This window comes from Eptatretus burgeri, chromosome 10 (assembly GCF_056783735.1).
Source record: "Eptatretus burgeri isolate ZD-2024b chromosome 10, Ebu_testis_v1, whole genome shotgun sequence".
In the NCBI taxonomy this organism is placed as follows: domain Eukaryota; kingdom Metazoa; phylum Chordata; class Myxini; order Myxiniformes; family Myxinidae; genus Eptatretus; species Eptatretus burgeri.
The window spans coordinates 90,006,443-90,031,972 of record NC_140970.1 but is presented as its reverse complement, the minus strand read 5'-3'; the positions used below and the strand labels follow the sequence as shown (position 1 = coordinate 90,031,972).

The 25,530-nt window shown below is 46.5% G+C and overlaps 1 protein-coding gene across 4 annotated transcripts in view; it reads right to left on the bottom strand.

Moving 5' to 3' along the window:
- Positions 1 to 25,530, bottom strand: part of LOC147019084 (agrin-like) — a 182,989-nt gene that overhangs the window by 82,890 nt on the left and 74,569 nt on the right. For 2 of the 4 annotated variants that reach the window (XM_085899319.1, XM_085899320.1), the window contains 7 exons: positions 24,590 to 24,637; positions 22,783 to 22,998; positions 3,145 to 3,201; positions 2,823 to 3,020; positions 2,550 to 2,704; positions 2,010 to 2,118; positions 1,389 to 1,550 (listed from right to left, as the gene is read on the bottom strand). In XM_085899319.1, coding sequence (XP_085755445.1) covers positions 1,389 to 1,550; positions 2,010 to 2,118; positions 2,550 to 2,704; positions 2,823 to 3,020; positions 3,145 to 3,201; positions 22,783 to 22,998; positions 24,590 to 24,637 — 945 coding nt within the window. Of the gene's footprint in view, positions 1 to 1,388; positions 1,551 to 2,009; positions 2,119 to 2,549; positions 2,705 to 2,822; positions 3,021 to 3,144; positions 3,202 to 22,768; positions 22,999 to 24,589; positions 24,638 to 25,530 lie in introns of those variants that run through there. The other 2 variants (XM_085899321.1, XM_085899322.1) reach the window with 2 other exon arrangements.

Genomic DNA, 25,530 nt, shown 5'->3' with positions numbered 1-25,530 from the left:
TCAGTGCCATCAAAAACTCGCTGGACAAAGTAAAAGCCTCCACCATCAACGCTTGCTGGCAAAACCTATGACCACAGGCAATCATCAACTTCAGAGGTTTTCCCGACACCACAGAAGAGGTGGAAAATTGCAGGGTTGGCATTGGAGATGGGAAGATGGGAGGAGAAGGCTTCGAAGATATGGAGCCTGAGGAAGTGGAAGACCTCATCGCCTTGCATGGCGAGGAGTTGGAGGCCGTCATCAAGGTTTCTGAGGAGGAGGAGGGCAGTGAAGAGGAGAAAGAGGTGGCAAAGGCCAACCTGACCGTCAAGTTCCAAGTTAAGGTGCTGCAAGATATGAGGGCAGTCTCTGACAGGTTGCAAGATGCCGACCCAGTGATGGAGCGGTACCTCCGGTTCAAGATGGGGTTGGATGATGTTTTGCTGCTGTACTGAGCTGCACAAAAGCCTGCAGCACTCAGCAAAACAGCTCTCAATCACCCATATTTTTTCGCCCCGGCCCCTCCACCTCCACACCTTCAGTGCCCTCACCTGTATCCCCTTCAGTGCACGACTCGTCAGCACCCTCACTTGCCTCCTCTTCAGAGGAGTTCACTGGATTCTAACTCATCATCATAATCATCACATCAAAAGTTATGTCGTATCTCAAATAAAATTTGGAAATAGTACCTGTTGATTTTTTTTTTATCTGTAATCGTTTTTAATGAAACTGTAATCATGTGCATTCATGTTCGTAATTTTTTTTTTCTATTATGAATCACGAATCACCGGGAACCTATCCCCCTTTTAACCACTGAAACAATGCCCCGACATTCGCAAATTCAACATTCGCGACATGTTCCAGGAACGTATCCTCCACAAATGTCAGGGTCTTACTGTACTTCAATTTCAGTAAAGGTTTGATTGGGTGGTATATAAGTATGGTATTCGGGACTGCTTCTGGACTACTTCAGTAGCACTAAACTTCTGGATTTTTTAAACGGTCATTAAAATGATTATTTTCTTAAAATTTAAGTACACTACTGAATATATTCGAACACTGTGTAGGGTATCGTGTTCCATGAACTCTCGAGTTAAAGACTGGAGCAGTCTCATTTTTTTCTTGCTTTACAAAAAGAGTATAAATCTGTAACCAAAAATCAAGAAAGAGTTGTTATTCACACACATAGAATTAACGATTATAACAATACAAGCTTGTCCCGTGTGTGGCTCTGTTATTAAAATGCGGCTTAATATGAATAAATTACGTCTGGTTCAGCTTCCATCTTGCTGATATGGAGATCAGAGATACAGCATAGACGTGACATTATCACAACAATAGAGACAAGGCATTAGTGGCTTGGTGCTTTTGGTTAAATGACAAGAATCACAGCAAGATGTGCTACGTACGGGCACAACTATCATCCCCAGAGGCCAGGCTGCGGAAACCCCAAAACCCTGGATCACAACGGTCACAATTTTGACCTCCGACTCCCTTGCGACAAGGGCACTTTCCAGTGTGTGGGTCACAGGTGTTGGACAATGACCCATGCTCGTTACAGTTGCAGGAGGCTAAAGAGAAAGATATGAAAGGGGTGGGAAAATTGTGGTTAATGCAAAATAATTTTGTGTAACAGGTGAAATCATCATAGTGGTCGACATTTGGAACTCCAGAAACAGAAAGTAGGCATTAATTAAAGAGCCAAACAACTCTAATAAAACAGTTCACTTAGTAAAAGTCTGACCCTCATGATGGAAATCACAGATTTTGTTAGGACATGATGTCACAGATCGCCGTTTGGATTCAAGGTTTCAATTAGAGCGAAGAAAGAGAAAGAACAAAAATATCAGAGTGAAGAAAGAGGATAAAGAAAAATCAGAAGATAAATATAGCAGGGTGGAAATAGAAAAGGCTAAATAAATAAATAAATAAATAAATAAATAAAGAAGTAAATAAATAAGTAAGTAAGTAAATAAGAAAACGGTCGGGGTGACACACTGAGACGTACGAGTTGCGTTCAACCCTCTTACCATCCTTGCAAGACTTTCTTGCGCTGATCGTAATGTTCTTCTGGGTTTTGCAGCGCATGTAACGCAAATCACATTCCCCGGTGTACATGATTCCGTCCGAACCACACACCTGCAGGCAGGTTCCGACAACAACTTTTCTGTCAAAATCTGCATTTTAACACCTCCTCCAAGGTTCATTTCAGAGTCACTGTTGAAATGTCTGTTCACACTGATTACCGTTGGGATGAGGCAAGGCAAGCAGGTTAACCCTCCTCCCTGATGGTCACGAGTTAGCAAGAAGTATTTTTATTTAATCCCCACAATTCAGATTGACGTCGTAATTCTCCCAAGACTAGCACTGTAGAATGCAAGCCCTTGAAGGTGCTGCCTTCTGGTGGGGTGAACCCTCAACACCTGACATACAAGCCTATGGTCATTACCACTAAGTTGCTACCCTACTAAATGTTGTGAAAATTATTTTTTTGAAAAGAAATATTTTGTTACGAATGAACAAGCTCGAGATTTTCAATGGAAGAATGCATATTTTGCAAGGTTCCTCACCGGGTTGCGACTGACATCAGAGCAGGAGAAAAGGCAGAGGCATGGGCCATCCTCCGCGTCCACGTCCCAGCGACCACCAAAACGATGACATCTCTCCATCCAGCAATCATCATTACGCTCATTTCCCTCTTCGTTGCCAGAGCCCTCCATGCAGTCTAGGTTGAATCAAAATGAAAGCTAAAATTCACATTTTGTCAAATCGACAACAAAACAAAATGGATATTATGGCAGTGAGAAGTAACAAAACCAAACTGTGATAATGCTATCCCTCACCATCACACGGGCCTGTGAAGGTTACTGTGAGTGAAAGCTGCATCTGGCACGCAGATCTTTTGAGCTCGCACTCACTGGAGTACGTAACTGAATCATTTCCACAAACAGGGTCTCCAGATGATACCTCGCACTCCGGACACTCACATTTCCCCGCAATGCAATGTGCACCGTAATGGCACCGCATGCCATCACAAAAATCTGAATAAGGTGAATGTGACAATGGCATTTGTACACAACATACAGGCGTATGCAATGTGAAAACTTCTCATTGTGTGAGTGAAACCTCAAAAGCATTCCCTTATAGCAGATAGTGTGAGGTTACCGAGGTCTTTGAAATGTGTGGGTGCCACCATTGGGCTCGCTGGAGTTGGGGTTGAGTCTGTAGTGCACAGATGAATGACAGATTATAAAGGTCACATCATAGGTCATTGCAACATTCACAAAAGGGAAGCGAGGGAAGGGGAGCATCAGAGGAGGGGGGGGAATGTAGAAGTGCAAAGACATGAGGGAAGGGACATATATGCCACACCGAGAGGTTGGACATGGAAAGGGGAGTAGTCGGAGGGTCAAAAAATCCACCATGCTTGCAAACAAATTTTGTACATAGTCCAATTCATTCATTCATTCATGAATGCATTCATATGCAGCCTGTGGCTGCATCACTTTCTGGGGGTGCAGCTGTGCTGCTGATGCAATGCTCCCCTGTCACTGGAAAGCTGGTACCCATTTTGCCAACCTCAGAAGGATGACAGGCTGAGTCAACCCACCTGGTGTTAATTTAATAACACGGCCTTGAACTCAAGACCATTAGATCTTAAGCCAACCACCGTAACCATTAAACCAACACCAGGCTTATTATCCAATTGTAACATAGGACGGTATTTTCATCAAAGTTAAATATACTGCGCAAGTGGTAGATTTTAAATCTGTAGACAAATAATGTACAATATTTAGTGGGTGACAAATCACATCTGCTCGATATAATAAAGGCTAAGAAGACCAAGAAGGGATTCTGAGAGTTTAACAAAGCAATAGCAATGGTCAAACACCTTTCGGGGAAGACAAGGCACCTTTACCGAGTCCTTTTGGCGTCAACGAGTTGGAGCTACAGAGTCGCTTTGCTACTACCAGGCTCGGGAGAGAGGGTTGACAGCACGGAAGCTGGCGGTCCAGCCTGCGCAGCTGGCACTTCAATGGGGAATCCTTTTGAGCCTGACAGCGGGTCTGAGCGGAGCATTTTCTCTGAGAGGGACCCAGGGCGGCAATCCGGCTGTCCCGACAGGTGGATTGAAAAAAATGGGTGAAGTTTTCTCTAATGATGCCTCTGAGCAGCCTCCTAGGGGAGGTGGGTGCTCTCGAGGAGGAAGGCCATGTGTAGAGGGGTCAGTCATGTGATTTGGATGCGACAGATGGGGGGTGCGATTCTGGTGGAAATGAGCACACTGGCTGGGGCTGGTGGACAATTTGAGGAAAGGGTTAACCTCTTTGCTAGATTTGTCAGAGGGTGGGGGATCAGATGAAGTAAATCGATTGTGTTTGTTGCGTGAGTCTATGATAGGGTGCGTGTATTGGTGAGTGTGCCGGTGGCATGGGGGGTGTGGCTGGTGGGGATGGCAATGACAGGTGTGGAGGATGTGGGTGATGATGGGAGTACTGCGTGTGCTGCTGGCGTCGGAGGTGCACAGGGATGAGTGATAGTCTGGGCGTGATGAGTATGGGCGAGAGTGTGGGTGAAGGTGTGGTGGCGGGCTGTGCACATGGGTGTGCGGTGGTGGGGGGGGGGGGGAGATTCAATTGGGGGTGATGGCATTGTGGTTGCGGTAGATGCAGCCAGTGTTAGGAGTGTTGCGGGTGCAAGAAATGATGGGAGTGCTGTGCGTGTGTACAAGGATGGTCAAGTGGATGATGGTGGCGGTGGTGCATGTGTGCCTGATTGTGGTCATCAGATGGGGAAGAGAAGGAGGGTGACCAGGGAGATAGTTTTTGTCAGGGATGAGGGCATTGAAGATGTGGACTCTCTATTTTGTCACAAGGATACGAGTTTTGTGTTGTTTTAGAGGGGCGGGTGTGGGGGATGTTGAAGGAATGTTGGATGACTCTGTCCGATTGTGGGCCGGGAACATTGACAGTGATGCATGAGGGAGGCAATGATGTGGGGAAGGTCTGTTTGCAACCTTTGAAGAGGAGATATGAGTTTTTGGGGGAGCACTTGAATCATTTGGGGGGTGGTGTCAAAAAAAATGCACATATACACGTTATAGGATGTGACGTAACGTGACATGGGGGAGGAGTCTCGGAGGCTGAGCTGGAGAGATGTACGTGAAGTCGTTAGCTCTCGGTCAATCTCCTTTATCCTGTAATAAAACAGTTAAACCTTTGCTGTTGTTGAATCCTTTCAAACGCCAAACACAAAAAAGCTTCTTCTTTTTTTCATGGATTCTACCAAGGATGGGAGAGGGTGCACATTTATACACAAGAGTGGACGGATGTGAGCCAGTGGTTGGAGGGGTGGTGTGGGAGGAAGTGATTTCAGTTTGTGTGTATGTGAGGACCCTGTATGGTCACCGTGAGTGTGCATGCAGACAGGTGGCAGGGTGCTTAATATAAGGGGACATTTCTTGAGAAATAAATTAGGATGTTACCTCGCGCACGGAAAGCAAAAAGCTGGGTTAAGCAATTGGTTCATGTCTGTCCGTCAATCCGTCTGATCAGTTTATGATCGAGGAACAGCTTATTTAAATTGAGTATCAATTTATATATTTAAATCAAATCAAATGTGATTGAACAGGTAATTTAAATCGAGTGTTGTATGTCATTGATTGAGGAACAGCTTACAAGGTTTGCGGATTGCGGTTAATGTGCCCAAATAATCACGGGTTAGCGAACTATTTCCCACATTTATTCACCTAATTAACGTGGGCCGTAAACACAAGAACCTCCTCAAACTCTCCAGCATCAACATCAACATCACCATCATCTCCATCAACTCATCAACTCATCACCATCATCACAATCAACATCGCCATCACATTATTGTGAACGTGGCAAATTGGAGGTGACAAAAAAAGGTTGGTAGGAATCGAAAGCGGGTTTTTTATTTATTTACTAGACATGATTGAATGGTAAGGTGATACTGCGCATGAAATACTGGGATGTGTTCAGTTACTAAGCAGCTTAGCTAGTGCTTGTCAAGCCAGCCATTCATTATTAACGGTTTCAAATTGAGTGCTTGCTTGAGTGCTCCACAAGAAACTTGGTAACTGAACACACCCCTGGAAATACTGGCATTGCCTTGGTGAGGGAAAGCTCATGACGTCACATAGCCAGTTGACTGGAGCGATACCATGCATATCGGATAATGGGGTGTGCTCAATTGCCAAGATCCTTGCAAAGCGCTTGCCAAGTGGCACTTAAGCACTCAAACAAGTAGTCCATTCAAAATGGTTGATAAGGAATGGCTGAATTGGCAAGTGCTAGCTGGATGCCTTGTAACTGAACACACCGCTGGTCTCTCAGTCTGTGTCAATCCTTGCGAGTGGAATGGAAGTAAAACATTGTGTTTTGAAATTGATCGTACATTCCATCCAATACGGGTTTTGATGATACAAATACTGGTCTGTGGGATTTCAGAAACAAACTGGGTCAAACCCATGAAATGCGGATCACTTGCCATCTATGCTATTGGATCAAGTTTATTATCATCGTTATTAAAGTTAAGTTTCTTGATCGATCTTAGTGATCAGCTTGAACTCAAACCCATGATCGGCTTGAACTCAGGCCCCGAAGATCTTAAGCCAGCCAGCCAAACCGTTAGGTCAACACCAGGCTTTTTACATTATTAATAACACTTCCGGTTCCGGGTTTGGAGCGACGGCAGAGTCTCTCAGGGCTCTATGCTGACGATCTCAAAGTTAAGTTTCCAGTCATTATCTGTCCCGTTTTAACTGTTTATTTTCTCACCTACATGTTACTGTGTGTGTTCCTAGTTCAGTTTTGTTTAAAAAATCGTGCTATTTTGTGAGTTTTTGTCGACCTTGTCTTACCGGGTTCCTTGAAGCCTACCCATCCTTCCCCTCTTCGTGTACGATCGTTTGTATTTGTATTCTCTCCCGATTACCTTCAATTCCTATTTTCCCCACTTTCCCAATGCCCCCATATAAACACTCTGTTTCTTGTGATAAATTCCAAACAAAAAAAAACAACCTTTCTCCTTGCATACCCACGAGTCACGATCCTCCTTCTTCTTCCTCTTCCTCCTCTGCCGGCACACCATCTTTATTCTACTTGAGCTGACCCACTCTCGCCATTACCTTCACAATTTCTTCCTACAACCTTCCATTCCCGAATCTTACCTATTCTTCAAAAAAACATCAAAAATTAATAATCTTCCTTGTATCCTTTCGATCTATACACCTCCTGCAACCACATGTCTCTCTCCACACTCATCGTGATACGTTTCAGACCCAGCAGCTTCACTGCGTTTACAGTTCCAAATACACCATACACCTCCCCGATTTTACTTCAACCTTCCCTTTTCTGAATGTTACGCAATCCTGATTTAAAATAAATAAATTCACTTTTGACGATACACCTCCCAAAGCCACGAACTTCTCCCGAAACCACGTGATCAGTTTCCGCCTCCTGCGTTTACCGATCCAAATTCCCCATTCACCTCACAATTTTTTCTACAACCTTTCCATTACCCAATCTGATGAAAACTCTTTCAAACAACAATAATCATCATCATCATCATCATAAAAACGATCTCTCGTCATGCTTCATCTTCCTCTTTCACACGTGTAGTTTTCTTTATTGTATCATAATGCACTACTCTTCTTCTATTTCAACAGACTGCTCTCAATTTGACCTTTCCTTCAAACCTTGCCTAAAAAAATCCAACTGTTACAGTGTATCTTCTCTACATTCTCTTAATTCGTCTTTATTGCATCCATCAAGAAATGTCTTTAACCGCATTTCTAACCTAAAACTTTTTAAAACCCCAGTTTGCTATGAATGTTCACATTCCATCAACCATTCTTTTTTTCCAACTTCAGTGCCAACTCAACCCTCTCACGCCCCTCACCCCTCGCTATCAAAGCAACCATCACACTCTTCTCCCTCCAAGCCTCCCTCTCACCTTTCTCAAAAACTCCCCACTCACCATTCTCCCACCATTCACCCCCCTGACTCACCCTTCTCAAAGTTGCCCCCCACATCTCATCCAGAAAGCTTCCTCCTTCCCCTGCCCTCTCACCTCCATCTCATCACTCCACCTCCTCAAATCCTCAACTGCATTTTGCCCCCTCTCTTCTCCCCCCCCTCTCCCCCAGCACCAGAGAGCCTTTTCTCCTCCTCATCCTCATCTGGCCCCTCCCCTAGCTTTTCTAAAATCCCCACACTCTTTCAACAACTCTCCTTACCTCCCCCCCCCTCGGCCCTTGTCCTACCCTCCCCCTCCCCTCAGATCCCCTGCACCAAAGCCTACTCCCTCCCTCTTCATCAACAGTGTGGACCTCAAATATCCGGGACCTTCGCTCAAACCTTAGAGATCTTTCCATACAGGTTGCCACTGACAAACCAAACATAATCTGCCAAACAGAAACTTTCCTCCGTCAAGACATCTCTGACTCCCTCTTCCGGTATGACAGACCTGAGCCTCGTCCTGGTGAAGGAGTTGCTTGCTCTCTTCATCAAAGACTCCATTCCTCACTCTCCATGCACTGCTCTCACTCCCCCACACCCTCAGGAATACCTCTGGCTACGGCTTCCCCTCCACTCCCACCTCATGTTTATGTGTGTACAGTACCGTCCACCAAACAGTGATGACTCCAGTTACACCTCAATATCCGAAAACATGGACCAACTTCTATCTTCTCATTCAAACTCTCTCTTCCTCATATGTGGTGACTTCAATTGTCATCATGCAAGTTGGCTAGGTGTGGGTACCTCTCTTACATGTCATGGCACTTCAGCAAAAGCTTTCTGTGACTCATTGGGACTAACTTAATCGGTCAATTTCCCAACCCACATCTCAACCAATGGTACTCTATCTCTTCTGGATCTGATTTTGAGAAATTTCCCTGAAAATATCTGCTGCTCTTCCTCCGCTCCAATCGGTTCTTCTGACCACGTGCTTGTCAAAGTGGACATCTCTCTGGCTGTTATCAGAGAACCACCTCAGCACCGTCGAGTCTGATATTTCACTCAAGCCGACTGGCAGGGTCTCCAAGCAGCCATCAACCTTCGAGACTGGTCTCCCATCGATACTTTCTCCAACATCAACTCATCCTGGGAATTCTTCCAAAGAAACTTGTTCCCCCTCATGCACAGATTTATCCCCTCTCGTCTTCAGTTGTCCCACCCTTCCCCTGCCCACGGTTCACTGAAACTTGTGTTGAGGCAGTTGTCCTGAAACAACTTGCCTTTGTCTCATGGAAAGAAAACCCAACTGAAGGTAATCTCAGTTCCTTCCATAAAGCTCAGAACAAATGTGTATCTACCCTCAGGATAGCCAGAAAACAACATCTTTCTAAGCTCAAGTCTGAACTCTCAAACCTCTCTCCCTCCTCCAAATCCTGGTGGTGTCTAATCAAATGTTTCTGGGGCATGTTCCCCCTCGATCCCCTCCCTTACCTCAAATGGCAGCACTGCTGATACCTCAGGTGAAAAGGCTGAATGCCTAAACTCGGTGTTTGCATCGAAATATTGTGTCCGAAACCCATTGCTCTCTGCACCCACCTTACCCAGTCGCACCCAACTATCCCTGGACTCTGTGTCCTTTTCTCTGGACAAGGTGGAGAGCTTGCTGTCAAACCTCGACTCAGATTCTGCAACTGGTCCAGACAGCATCGGCCCACGCGTCCGAAAAACCTGCTCCTCTGCTCTTGCTCACTCTCACTCTGTTCTATTCACCCTCTCATTTGCTCAAGGTCATCTGCCATCCGCTTGGAAATCAGAAAACATTACTACCCTGCATAAAAAGTGCAAAAACAGATCCCTGCAACTACAGACCAATCAGCCTTCTCCCAATCATCAGCAAGGTTATGGAATCCATCATCGCTTCAGATGTTAAATCCTTCCTCTTCGCCAATGGCCTGATTTCCGATTATCAATTCGGTCTCAGACCAGGTCACTCTACCCTGGATATGCTGCTTCTGCTCTCCTAACAATGGATGAAACATGAAATCAGAGCCATATCCCGAGACATATTGCGTGCTTTTGATACGGTCTGGTACCCTGCCCTGCTCACCAAACTCTCTTCCTCTGGTATCCAAGGCCATCTCCACTCATGGCTCACAGACTTCCTCTCATGTTGGTCAACGTGTGGCCCTAAATGGAGTTCTTTCATCCCCTCTTCCTGTCCAGGCTGGAGTTCCTCAAGGCAGTGTTCTGGGCCCTGTTCTTTTTCTGGTTTTCATCAACGTTCTCTCCGACTCTGGAAAATCCTGTTTATCTCTGCTGATGACTCCACCCACCTGTCATCCCTCAGACCGGCAAGCAGCAGCTTCTTCACTCACTGCAGATCTGGGTAAAATCACAAACTGGTCCAACCCGTGGAACATGTCCTTCAATCTGGACAAATTTCGCACTCTCACTATCTCTTCGAAAGAAACATTTGGAACCCCCCCCCCTCCATCCACTTTCTCAACAATCCTCTGGAATAAGTCCTTTCTTCCAAGCTTCTGGGTGTCACTATCTGCCATGATCTTTCCTGGGAAAGCCACATTTCCAACCTGGTCTTCAAAGCCAGTCACCGACTGGGAATCCTCCGTCGTGCCTTCTCGGCCCACCTGAGCTCCTGACCACATAGAAAGCTTTCATCCGCAGACTGATGGTGTACTGCTCTCCCCTCTGGGCTGGTGATCCTGTCTCCCACCTTTCTTGGCTTCAGGCTGTGGGAACCAAGGCATTTCGGATCATTGGATCAGTGAGGCTGAGTCTTTGGGCCTCTCACTCTCTCAACACAGGCAGGTCTGTGGTCTTCTGTCTTCTATCGTCTCCTCTCCGGTCTCGACCCCCCCCCCACTCTGTCTGAGATATGTCCCCACCATATTTCCGCAGGGCGCTCAAGGTCCGCCAAAACCCCCTTCTGATAAAACTACCAAAATCACGAATCACTGCTCACCTTTACTCTTTCAGTCCTCTTTTTTTTTCCTGCCTTTGGAATAAACCCCCTCACTCTGTTTAATCCCATTCTTCCCTCCAGGCCTTCAAAACAGCTGTTCACCACCACCTCCTTTCGTCCCCCATCCAAGTCCTCGATCTTTTCTACCCCCATTAATCCACCCCAAACCCACCTCCTTCAAATTCCCTGCTTTCCTTCCTGAAAGTCCCTGTAATGTCCATCTTGTATACCCCGTGTTCCCCGCCCCATCCCTCTCCCTTCCACAGATCCCCGGTTCACGGAGATTCTCAAGAACGTCACCTCCGTGAATAGCAAGACCATCCTGTATATACTTAAACATTGCGCCGGCTATCGTGTTCTATGAACTCTCCACTTTGTGTGGAGACCGAGGATGTGGTTGTGGAGGGTTGTGGCAACAGGGGGTGGTTAATGGAAGGGAACGTTGAAAGTCTTGTACACGGTGACAGGAGCTTGAAGCGAGGATGGATGGCGAGGGGTGTGACATCGTTCATGTAAGTGAGATGTGGTTTTTATTAGTGACCAATCCAACTGGAGGATGGGAATTCAAGGCTACAGGATTTAACGGTGTGATAGGAAACAGAAAAAGAGAGTAGTGTGGAAATCTGGGAGAAAGACAGTGCCGTATCTTTTATTGAAGACAGTATTGAAAGACAGTAGGGAAGGGGTAATGTAGGATGCTTTTACAGGGCTCCTGGTGTGAGGGAAGAGCAGGAAAGATGGATATGTGAAGAATTCAGAAGGGCATGTGATAAAGGAAGAGTATTGATGATGAGGGATTTTAACTTGCCTGGAGTAGATTGCTTCCAGTAACAGGGAAAAGGCAGAGCAGATGAGGATATTTTTAGAGCTAATGGAGAGTTGCTTTTTAAGCCAGTTTGTACAAAAGCATACAAGGGGGAGTGCAGTGCGAGACCTCTTTTTTCATAACAATCTCGAAATGGTGGAGGGGGTGGAGGTGCGAGAGCATTGTGGACAAGAGACCACAATGCAGTAAAGCCTGTATCTCACTGGGCTGCGACAGCTCACGACTAGTTGGAGACACAAAATTGCGATAAAATAGCGATAATTTTCATTTGGAATCGCACTGAATTAATTTTTGCGTATGTCTCACGAATATCTCACATTTGCGTATGTCTCACGTCATTGAGAACAAATTGTGATATAATTACGAAACTCTCAGGGGTCCCAGGACAGATTATCATTTTCTTTCTCCAATCAGTCACAATTTAGTTTCATAGGTCGCCAATCCCTCACAACGTTGTCTCACATTTGTCGCACCTTCTGACTCACGGAAACTAAATTGAGAAGGGTTCGAGACCGGTTCGAGACAACCGCGACGACTCTGCGACTATTTTGAGAGAAAATGTGTCGCACTAATTTTTTGAACATGTTCAAAATTCAAGCGACACCAGAGCGACGTCCTGCGACTCACACGAGGAAATTGAGAACCACCGTGAACATTGAGACATTTTGGAGAATCCCGTTCGCATTTTGTCGCGAGCTGTCGCAGCCCAGTGAGATACAAGCTCAAGTGCTACTCACAAAGCAGACCATAATGTAGAAGTTCAGCGTAGTGGGGTGAAATTGTTGGATTTGGGAAGGCAAACATTCAGGGTATTAGAAGTTATTTGGAAGCGTTAGATTGGGTAAAGTTAATGAGCGGGTGATCTGCATCGGATAAATGGGAAAACTTCAAGGAGTAAATGTGTACGGTGTAGAGTAGGTATATTCCAGTGAGGTGTAAAGGGAGAGGCAGAAATAGACTAGAGTGGTTGAGCAGAAAGGAAAGTAGTGTGATTGGGTTGGGGATAAGCAGAAGTCATTCATTCAAAACAAAACAACAGCACTGGAGTTCAACTTACATCTAAATAGGAGGAAAGAGGGATGAGGTTGAGAAAATAACTCGCCAACCCAAAATGGAATATGAAAAGGACATAGAGAAGAATATCTACATACATACATACATATACCATTGTCTGTGTCTCTGTGTCTCTGTCTCTCCCCCCCCCAACCTCTCTCTCATGCACAGTCACATCTTTTAAGTTAAAAACTCCAAACTTGGGGTGCAAATACAACTTTGTGCGGGGGGGGGGGGGTTAAGTCAGCTAAGTGGCCACGGTCTCACGCAGGGGTGGGGGACGGAGGAGGAGGGCATAAATTAGCTTTGCAAACGTGTACTGTGTAGCACCACCTGGTGGTGGTGGCAGAGGGTATTACAATTTCCTTTTTTACATGGACACCGATGAAGTTGAAGCACTCTTTGCACGGGTAAATGTGTCCTCCTCCCCTCCCCCTCCCTAAAAAAAACGGACAGGCTTATGAAAGACCATCATCATGTGTGAGACATTTCTAGCGGGAAGGGACATTAGGAGGATCGGAGGGGTGGCGGGGGGGAAATGGGGAGGAGCAGGATGTGAGGACGGGGACGGGTGTGGGGGAGAAGGGTTAAAGCGCTCTGCCTGGATAAATTTGTATTCTTTTCCTTCTCCTTCTCGCCCAAAATTTTTGGCAAACACGACAACTCATTGGTCCATCAGCGAAGTGATGGATGGGCTCTGCTAGTTAAAGAGAACAGCAAGACATTTTTGAGGGAAGTGGCAGAGCAGATCAGTGTGGTGTTCACAGATATCTTTAACAGTTCGTTGGAGTCAGGACAGGTACCGGAGGATTGGAGCGTAACAAATGGAACACCATTATTTAAGAAAGGATCCAGAGAAGAATTGGGAAACTATAGACCTGTTAGTTTGATTTCAGTTGTGGGGAAGGTGTTGGAGACATTAATTAAGGACCAGATGAAGAACCATTTAAACAAATACAAACTAATTTCAGGTAGTCAGCATGGGTTGACCAAAGGTAGTTCCTGTTTTTAAATCTTTTAGAGTTTTACGAAGCAGTGTCTGATTGGGTGGATGATGGAAAGGCAGTGGATAAGGTACCACATCGGAGGTTGTTAGCCAAAGTGAGGGCTTGTGGAGTGGCTGGTCAGGTAGCTAATTGGATTGCAAAGTGGCTTGGTGGTAGGAAGGAGAGAGTAGCTATGAGTGGGAGGATGCAAGTAGTGGAGTACCTCCGGGATAAGTACTCGGACCATTCTTATTCGTTATTTACATCAATGATTTAGATAATGGGGTAAAGAGTAAGTTTTCCAAATTTGCAGACGACACAAAGCTTGGAAGTGAGGTGGATATCAGAGGGGGTGGTGTTCAGATACAGGAAAGTATTGATACTTGTATAGATTGGGCAAAAGATTGGCAGATGGAATTTAACATAAAGAAATGCAAAGTGATTGAGATGAGTAAGAATAATGAAAATGGAGATTACATGATGTAAGGGACAAGCTTGGAGCGCATCACAGGGAAGAAGGATCTGGAAGTCATTCTTGAAACGGGTGGAAAGCAGACAAGATAATTCCAGGCAGATATCGGTAAACGTAACATGGTTTTAGGATGTATTCATAGGGAGATCATTTATAAATGAAGAGTCGGTGTTAACACTGTATAGGATTTTAGTGAGGCCCCATTGACAATATTGTGTTCAGTTTTGGTCACCACATCTCAAGGAGGACATAGCTGCCATGGAGAGGGTACGATAAAGCGTAGAGCTACCAGATTGATTCCAGGCCTAGCTAGACTCAGCTATGGGTAGAGGCTGAAGAGACAGGACTTTATGTATTAGAAAGGAGGTGATTATGAGGGGATCTGATAGAGGTAAGATAATGAAGGATGTGGACAAGATAAGTGGAGTTTTTCAGCAGAAGGGACAGTGTCAGGCTTAAGGGTAAAAAAGATGAGAGTTAGAACAGTTTTAAGGTCGGGCTCTTTCAGTCAGAGAGTGAGTGCAGGTTAATGCATGGAATGGTCTTCCTGGAAAGGTAGTGGCATTAGGTGGGAAGGAGGTGGATAAGTTTGAATGCAATTAGATAGGTACCTGGATACATTGGAGATAGAGGAGTATCGGGATGTTGGCAGGACTTGTGTGTGATTGGGTGATATGATATTGGGGTTGGTGCAGTGCAGGCCTGATCGGCGAAATGGCCTCCTCCTGCACTAAAGTTCCTTGTTTGTTATAAAAATGGACCTTACCAACCCTAACTTATATATAATGATTACAATATGGAGGTGATTATTATGCTTTTCAATCCACAAAAGTTCAATTCACTATGCAAGATGTGCTTTTAAAGGTGTTGAGGATGTGAGCTACTGTATGTGTAAATGGGAGCCATTTACACCACGAGTATGCAAGAAGAAGGGAATGATTAAATGATAAAAAGAAAGAGACTTGGAGAAAAATATGGAAAGTAGAAGAACACAAGAGAAAATGGAAGGGGCAGTTGAGAGGAGATGGGAGTGAAAGGTAGGTGGGAATGGGGCAGGATGTAGAAAGGTATAGATAGGGAGGGGGAGGGTGGAATTTTTGCATACGTGTCAAGTAACCTCCAAGAGGGAGAAAGAGGTATTGTTGTGGGGGAAGTCGGTGGCGAGGAGCGACCGCGAGGGGGAGCAGTAGGGTCGTCTCCACCGAACACCCCGGAATTTACGTCATGACTCGGATAAGTCCGAAAGGTCACGGGTCCCTTAGCGGACCGTGGTCGCCAATATTTTGATGGTGTGGGGTAGGGTTAATTGCCTAATTTCAATACACCTAAGTACCCACGTCGTCTAACTACAGGGGGAAAACCACACCCTCGACGGACCTCGGGCGGAATGGGCCGTTTACCGAGCCTGATCCGGGTGTAAACCGAGCGGGATTACCAAGATCCGTCGGTCCAAATGAACGATTTGGGCACGAACGGCCTCCCTAATTCCCAATACGCACGGTGCTAAAACAATGGAAGAAAGTGACAGACAACGAGCTGGTACATTGAACAGTTGGGGGGTTTATTTATAATGGGGCAGGGGAGCACAGAGAAGAGTTATCATGACGAGAAGAAATAGTGGGGCAACTTAGCATAACAATTGTGCATTTTGTGAGGAAGGCACCAAATTTGGCACACAAGTAGCCTATCATATTATAAACAGTATTGGATATTGGGACATCTCAAAATTTTTGATGGCAGTGGAAAATGGCTGCCACAGCCATCAGCGGCTGAATTTGAGATGGCCCAATATCCAAATATGTTCATAATATGATAGGCTACGAGTGTGCCAAATTTGGTGCTTTCCTCACAAAATGCACAATTGTTATGCTATATTTAGCTAAGTTGCCCCACTAAAATGCAATTTACAATGTACAAGGCACTTAAACAGTTTCTGCTTACAGGACAGCGCCACCCACACACACACACACACACACACACACACACACACACACACACACACACACACACACACACACACACACACACACACACACACACACACACACACAATGGACCCCGTCGGGTCTTTATTTTGGCCTTTCAGCTCGGAGGGAAGGCGAGCTGAGGGCAAGAGCCTACACTTGCACCTGTCCGCCTCGTGCGGTCTGGTCGAGCTTGCCCGGTGGCGGGACTCGAACCCACCGCCACAACGCAGCACCAAGCACCAGGGACGAGGGAAAGAGCGACGGACGCCAGAGAGCACGAAGGCGAACGAGGCGAGAGAAGATGAGGCGACCGTCGATCAAGCCCGAAAAAGCTTCCCCTGATCCGGCGACACCAGGCAAGGCAGACCCACACAGAACGCGCCGATGACTCAGCCTCTCTTGAGGTCCGAGGGATTTCTTTTCTCACCATTCGCCTCCTGATTGGACGGCCGCACCGCGCGATTCGCTGGCCATCCCTCATTGGACAGGCCCATGGTAGGCGGGCAACTCCCACCTTTCTGGGGCGGAGTCGGAGCTGAGGCGATTGTAGCTCCGCCTACCTGCTCACCTAAGGCCACGTGTGTAATGGCGACAATGGAGCGAGGCGACGGTCCGCTGTTGTTGTTGTAGTTGATAAAAACCCAACTAAAAAAATTAACCCGCAGCACACACATGAAATTCCCATTAGACACAGGGGATGGATTCCAACAATACACATACTTATCGAAATAACTGAACTGCGGGGCCTGCTGACTGTCTGTGTGCAAAGGCTTCCAAATCTGTAACACCACCCCCCCCCCCTTTTTACAGACTCGTCCCGAGACGCAAATTTTTGTGTGCCATGCAGGTGTAGGTTTTTCCCCTCGTATGTCTTACCTACGGATCCCTGAGTGTGACATTTTTATACGTCTCCCAAAAATAAATAACCTAGTGCGCTGCGTAACTAAACTATCAGACTCACTCGGACAACTTAAATAAATTGCCGGCGCCAGACAGACACACAGGTGGGTTACTATTCATTTACATTTCTAACTTATCTATTTACACGAACCATGGCCCAGGACCTGTTATCTGTGGAAGGAAAAGTCATTGGTGCAGAACACAAAAAAAGAAATGGATGCATGGACTGCACAATGCAGTCCCCATGGTGTGGCTGCCTGCAGGGCAGTACTTGCAAAACACTGGAGATGGATGGTCGGCGCACATGGTTGGATGGTGACACAGCGGCAATGCAAACAAGGGCGAAGCAGGCATGGGATCAAGGCAAAGGCAGGCAAACAAGGCATGGCAAGGCAAGTGTGGACCAGCAAATACAGCACAACAGGCTGGCATATGAAGATGGCCAGCCTCTGGTCTGGTCCGTGAGGTTCTGTGGAGGGAGTGCGGTGGTGCTGGCCGGTCCAGAAACGGGCTCCGACCTACCCTACTGTCTTCCCCCAACCTATCGCCTTCGCCTGTCTTTGTCCATACCCACTCCCTTAGTTTGCAACAAGAAAACAGAATTTAGACCCCTTTTTATCTTTTTTTTGTTTTAGTATTTTTTTTTCTTTATAATTGCTTGTCCCTAACCCTCCTACTGTCCTTGTCCGGCTAACCTATCCTGTCAGTCTACTCCCAACCCCAAAGCTGCTTTTTTTTTGAGGAGAATAAGGAAGAGACTAGTAACCTGTCTCAAGGCCCAACAAAGCCTCAGGATAACCTCCACAGAGTTCAGCAATCTTCCCAAAGTGAGTCCAGCGGCCAACAGAGAGCGAAGGGATGGATGGTGCGAAGGTGTACATTTTTTTTTCTAACTACCCTAGCATTTATTACACTTTAAACTATCCCCGGGGCTTTTCAAAACGCCTGTCAATTTAAACTATTGGTTCGAGAAACCATGATTTCTGTAGCCTGTGTTGATGTCCATTATCAATTCGGGCCCTGCCCGCAAATGTTCTCTCGTGCCCTTGCACAATTTCGTGGCTGGGCAGCGTGGCTCAACTGGCAAGGACTTCCGTCTGCCGAACTCAGACTACGGCACCCCCGGGCCCTGAAGCCATCTCCGAGCCTACCTGCTCCCTATGAACGCGGGGAATGCCCTTCCCGGCTACTCCCCAGTGTATGCCCATGTGGCATCTCGGTGCTACGGGTCACATCCCGAGGGTCGCCCGTGCCCATTACACTATCTAGGTCACTTGGACCCTGGGCCTACTCTGGCCGACTACTTCGGTGCCTGGGGTTCCCTCTACTCAATACTCACCTTTCCATAGCCACGCTCCCAGCCAGTCAATAGACTCCTGCACCCCCCAAAAAGTATCGTGCCTTCATACGCCACCAACAGAACCACCTCCTTTTGGTAAATTTAACTAACCCACAAACCAACATTACACTGACCCCCGGGTTCCCTTGGGTGGGATTCACTCCTTCCCCAAATCATTCATTCGCACCATGCATTCCACATTCGCTCCATTCACACTTGGGCCCGCTGTCCCACATTCACTCATGGTACACATTTTATTTTTTTCTTTTCTTCCAATTCACTCCCATCACTCAACACTGCTATTCTGCTAACTAACTCATGATCCCTGTCATCCCTTTCACTAATGCAGGTTCCTTTTAACTCTACGTAGCTAATCTACGTCCCCACTACACATTCCATGTCCGTCCGTGTCTCCCAAAATCCATTTCTAAATCTAAACTAAATTCCCACTAACTTGTTCCACGGGCCCCATGGAGGACGGCTCATGCCCCCATGAGGCCGGTCTATCTATCGCTAAACCCTTCCCACTAAACTATTGCTCCTATGCCCAAGGAGGATGTTCACCACATCCTGGCCGGGGCTATGTACGAGGCGAGGCCTTTTTATTGTTGTTGTTTTTGCACCGCCAGGGCGGCGGTCTGCGACTCGCTCGTTCATCCCTTCCGTCGGATGATTCCTGGGGCCTTGTCGTCGCCCTGTGCATCGCAATCAGCGCTCGCTTTCGTAGTGTTTCCCACGCGGGACAACGTGCACCGTTTATCCGGCCTTCGTGCCGCGAGATCCCCGGTGACGTCACTCACACACCGAACCTGCGTGGCTCGCCGTGCAATCCAGCCCGAGCATATCGTCCCGTGGACCCGCTCCGCGCGTTCCGCGACTTCGCACGGCCTGACCGGACTTACCTGGTCGCAGTCCACTTTGAGGGAGCTTATCTCTCCCTCGGTTCCTGAGGCAGGCTATGCTGATGCTCGCACCGGGTCACGAAACATTACCCATGCTCAACCCTATTGTCCCCTCCTATCTCTACCTGTGTGTGCTCCTCTTTACTTTCATGCAATTCGTCCCCCTCTTTTAATTTTTGTGTCTCCGTCACCTCGTTTTAATATTATTTCCGTTAATTCCTGGCTTTTCGTCTTTTATTTTCTGCGTCTCCATCACCTCCTTTAATTTTTCCGTCGTCCCCTCATGCCCAAGTTTATTAATTTCCCCCATAATTGTCGTGGCGTCGCTCGTCCCCTCGACCTCACCAGTTTCCATTGCGGGCCGGACACATTTTGCATTCCCCCCCCTCCCCCGACTCGGTCGTTTCGCCACATGGTGCCGCCATTATGCCTTCCACCTCCTTCATACTCGCCTGCAGGTTTAACCCCATGCTCTGCATTTCCCCTCGCTGTGTTCGCATATCTCCCCTCAGTGTTTGCATATCACCCCTCAGTGCCTGCGTGTTCGCATCCATCTTGTCATTTGTTGTTCGTACATCCTGCATCAATTGTCTCATCATTTCCATCATCTGGTCTGTGGAGGAAATTGCACGTGGGGGGCACTCATGTGCTGCCCCAGCCACTCCCAGAACTACTTCTGGGTTTGGTTGTGGGGGAATGTCTTCCTGCATGGGGTCGTCCTGGAACACTGGTTCCTCTAAACTTACTTCTAAACCCACCTGAGCCAGCTCATCTTGGCTCGCCATGGTGCGTATTCAGAATAATTTAAACGCTCGCAATTTGGAGGGAACAGGGGGGGGGGCGCACACCCCTGATCCGACTCCCGTGAATTTCTCTACAGAGGCAGAGGGGCCGAATCCCACTCCTGACACCAATTTGTTGTGGGCCGGGGGTCGGTGGCGAGGAGCGACCGAGAGGGGGAGCAATAGGGTCGTCTCCACCGAACACCCCGGAATTTAGGTCGTGACTCTCGGATAAGTCCGAAAGCTCACGGCTCCCTTAGCGGACCATGGTCGCCAATATTTTGATGGCGTGGAGTAGGGTTAATTGCTTAATTTCAATATACCTAAGTACCCATGTCGTCTAACTACAGGGGGAAAACCACACCCTCGACAGACCTCAGGCGGAACGGGCCATTTAGCGAGCCCGATCCGGGTGTAAACCGAGCGGGATTACCAAGATCCGTCGGTCCAAATGAACAATTTACGGCAAGAACGGCCTCCCAAATTCCCAATACACACCGTGCTAAACCAATGGAAGAAAGTGACAGACAACGAGCTGGTACATTGAACAATTGGGGGGGGGGAGTTATTTATCATGGGGCAGGGGAGCACAGAGAGCAGAGTTATCACGACTATAAGAAATGCAATCTACAATGTACAAGGCACTTAAACAGTTTCTACTTACAGGACAGCGACACACACACACACACACACACACACACACACACACACACACACACACACACACACACACACACACACGAAGGGTATTTATTTTGGCCTTTCAGCTCGGAGGGAAGGCGAGCTTAGGGCAAGAGCCTACACTTGCACCTGTCTGCCTCGTGCGGTCTGGTCGAGCTTATCCGGTGGTGGGACTCAAACCCACCGCCACAACACAGCACCAAGCACCAGGGATGAGGGAAGGAGCGACGGACGCCAGCCAGCATGAAGGCGGACGAGGTGAGAGATTATGAAGTGACCGTCGATCAAGCCTGAAAAAGCTTCCCCTGATCCGGTGACACCAGGCGAGGCAGACCCAGACCGCCAGACAGAACGCGCCAATGACTCAGCCTCTCTTGAGGTCCAAAGGATTTCTTTTCTCGCCTCCTGATTGGATGGCCGCATCACATGATTCACTGGCCATCCCTCATTGGACAGGCCCATGGTAGGTGGGGCAACTCCCACCTTTCTGGGGGGGAGTCGGAGCTGAGGCGATTGTAGCTCCGCCTACCTCCTCACCCTAGGCCACGTGCGTAATGTCGACGGTGGAGCGAGGCGACGGTACGCTGTTGTTGTTGATAAAAACCTAACTAAAAAATTACCCCCGTGTCGGGGTGACGGTCATCTCTATAATGTTTTTTGCTATCATAATCAATGAACCGTTGCCAGATATCTCCTAAAATGACAGACCAGATAGGTTTTGAAAATGGCGACTTTCACAACTTTCGTGACCTCGTGACCTCGTGACCTTGACCCTGACCTCAAATCCGGGAAAAAATATGTCGTTGGGTATCACTCATCGACCTCTACCCACATACAAATATTACATCAAGATCGGAAGTAAAAAGTTTTCTTTGTACCGGGAGGTGTTTTTGACCATCTTCCAGGTTACGTGGCGGCCAAACGGGACGGAAATTCAAAAATCTGTCCAGTTAGATACAAGATAATATTTTTTATGATCATAATCAATAAACAGTTGCCGAATATCTTGTAGAATGGCAGACAAGATAGGTTTTGAAAATGGCGATTTTTATAACTTGCGTGACCTCGTGACCTTGATTGACCCTGACCTTGAACCCGGACAAAAGTTATATCATTGTGCAACACTCATCAACCTCTACCCACATACTAAGTTTCATCAAGATCGGAAAGAAAAATTGTTGACGGATGGACGGACATTTGGTCCGGTTTTATTAGGTCATCTCTATCGAGATGACCTAAAAAATAAACCCGCAGCACACACATGAAATTCCCTTTAGACACAGGGGATGGATTCTAACAATGCACATACTTATCAAAATAACTGAACTGTGGGGACTGCTGACTGTCTGCGTGCACAAGGCTTCCAAATCCGTAACAGTATTACTTGGTTGCAAAATGCATGGAGACCTATTGCAGTCACGTGGTGCCTCTACCCTCCCTCTTGGAGAATACATAACATCAAGCACACGATGCCTGCACAGTCCCGGATGAAGACCACTCTGTGGTTGAAAAATCAGGCCTGAGTCTCATCTGCTGAACAGCTAAACTAATTGGTGGTTCATCAAGTTTTCAAAACTTTAAGTAGGTCAAAAATGTGAAAAATATAATGCAGAAAGAATATGAAAATGGGTTTGTGGAAAATATATAATTTAATCAACACTGCATCCTAATTCAAAATACAATTTAGGAAAAGACCATCTTCCCAAGGAAATAACGAAAAGATCAAGGACGATACGGTCCATTGGATTTTAACCTATCCATAGAGTTTAAATAAACTCATCAAAACCGCAGCAATCAACCAGTCCACTTAACTTCCTCTGCCACTGTCCAGATCACAAGTCAACCATCAGATTAAAATAACGTTTATATCAGGATCCTTGGCCTTTACCCCAAGTATACACCTTTAAACTAACCCTGTAGGCCTCACCGCAAGGCCCTTGTGAGAGGATCCGAATTCTGCGCTGCAAACTGCATTCCTCCATTCGAAGATGGCATTCGTTTTTGTAAGTCAGCCCATTGTGTCCGCACACGGGACGGGCGTGCGTTGGGCAAGAGGACCGGTGGCACACGCAGATGGCACGGTGCGGTTCTTTCGCATCCCGCTCACAGACGGCGCCATAGGAGCACGAATGCCCCATGCACACTACAGAGAGTGGTGGGACTTGTTGTTAAACCAGACAGCTCTCAAACATCTCAAAAGGAGAGCTAATAGTCGAAAAATATCACATACTTTGAGGATATGGACGATTAAACAAAGGAGCAGAGAACAAGAAGGCAAGAGAATGGTACCATCACACATCAACACTTTAGTACCATGCAAAACATACATATTGACGTGTGTGTGTGTGTGTGTGTGTGTGTGTGTGTGTGTATGTGTATATGTGTGTGTGTGTACACACACACATATACACACGCACACACGAGTGCTTTCTTTACATTGAAAAAAAAATAAAAAACATGAAACAATGTCAGACAACAAATAAATGCAGTTGCAATGATGGACAGCAATCGAACAGGAAGTGATTTTGTTCCCCACTTCCAGGCATGTGGGCTTGCTGGCCTGTTCAACTTCCAGTACAGAATCCCAGTTAAACTCCCATTGAACAAAGATCAGTATTGGCCTTAAAAAGCTTGTTGAAAACTGTCATGAACACCAAAGCTGCACTGACCCTGAAGGATTACGCAAGTGCACTTTACGCAACATGCGACCCCGGATGTGGGAGAGTGCATTTACTTATCAGGGACTCGTATGAAGTAAATGAGTGAAATGAGCATGAGATATGATACACATATTGCTTCCAAAACATGCAATGAAAGTTAAAGAAAAAGAAAAAGAAAAAAAAATAAGAATGATGCCAAATTGAAGTTGTAACAAGCAATCAGTGTCTGAACAGAAATGCACAAGGAGGACAAGCTGTAAACAGAAGATAAGTGTTAGACAAATTGCTTCGCTCCAGTGACAACGCAGCATGCACGGCAATAAAATTTCACAAGAAAGAGGAGAATCCATTGACAAGGTTGAAATTTTCAAATTCTTCTTGGTCAGAGTTTCACTTTGACTCGAGCCAACTGGAAGATGTAAGGTATGGGCAGCCAGGGTGTCAATGTGAATTACAAAAATCCTAGACATCCAAATCTAAAGCTACATTCTCTGCACCTTGATTGAAGAGATGGGCCCAAAGACCTTGTACAGTATGTCATACAACTCAGAGAGAGAAAAACCACGGTTCTCTCAGCCCATGTAAGTAAACAAGACAACCACTATGGCCAGAGAAAGCTTTCAACCAGGCCCGACGTTCGAATGAAGGTGATTTTGGTAGACATCTGTAATTTGTTCAGGATGCCAGTGATAACTCACATACTCTTCATTAAAGACACCATGGGATATTTCTTAAGATCCAACAACTATCTAGGACAGATGGGACACCCCGCTTAACGCTCATCGGGGGTCGGCCCATTTTAATATGCAAGGCCCTGTGGGGTGAAGCGCCAATCTGAGAGTTGATAGTTGGGTCAGGAATCGAACCCAGATTAGACAACTCAGAGGTAAGTGCACTATCCTGTCAAATGTTAGCAAACACACGTAAAATTAGAGCCATGGCTATCTCCAGAGTAACAACATTTGGCCTTCAGTTGGGATTTGGAACTCACACGAAGCTGTGACCAACTGTCAGCACAACAGGGACAGGGACAGCTCATACAGAAAAGGCCAACGTAGTTCATTGTTTACTCACAATGCTGCAGGCTTGGAGGCTCAGGTGTGACGAAGTATCGTTTGTGGTCTGAAACACATAATAGGTTTGCAATGATTTCTCGCGAAGCCACACCAGCATCAATACTTTGTGTATATGTGCTTCTCAACAGCTACATACTTATCCCCTCGTGTTGATACTACACCTGGTAGAAAGGAGGATAACACCAATAATAGACAAATGTCTGAGCGATAACCAAGTAGGATTGAAAGAGGGACAGGGAAGAAGGAATGGTACTGTGTATGCCAACTGAGGATGTTAAACAAAAGGGTGATACAAAACAATACAAAGTTGTGTGTATGTTTTGGAGATTACACGAAGGCATTCCATCGAGTTAAACATGGCAAACTAATATAGATAATAAATAAATAAATACGAGATACCATGAGAGGAAATTTGGCTGATCTTGAATCTCTCATGGAATCAAAGAGTGAAAGTGAGCACAAAACGTGTTGGTGAGACTAGAAGTTTTGAGGTGCAGTCAGGAGTGTGGCAGCTGCAGCTGTATTCTTTCACCAGTCTGATTATATCCTCCACCGAAGGTGGACGGAGGTTGTTTTCACCACTGTCTGTCTGCCTGTTCGTCCATTAGCAGGATATCTCCTAAAAAAGAGGATGAAACTTGGTACACAGGTTGGGAGATGGAATTTATTTGATTTCGGTGAGGATCCGGATCCTAGAATTGTTTAACCGATTCTTCATCATTGAGAGATGGCGCCAAAAATGATGTACACTACTGTATGTAGCACGATATTTCAAAACATTACTCAGCCTGACATCCTTCCCAGGTCAGCAAAATGAGTACCAGCTTACTGGAAACAGGGGGCACTGCACCAGCAGCACATCCACACTCCCAGCAATGATGCAACTAGCAGCCACAAGCTGCATATGAAATAATAATAATAATAATTTCAAAAAAATTG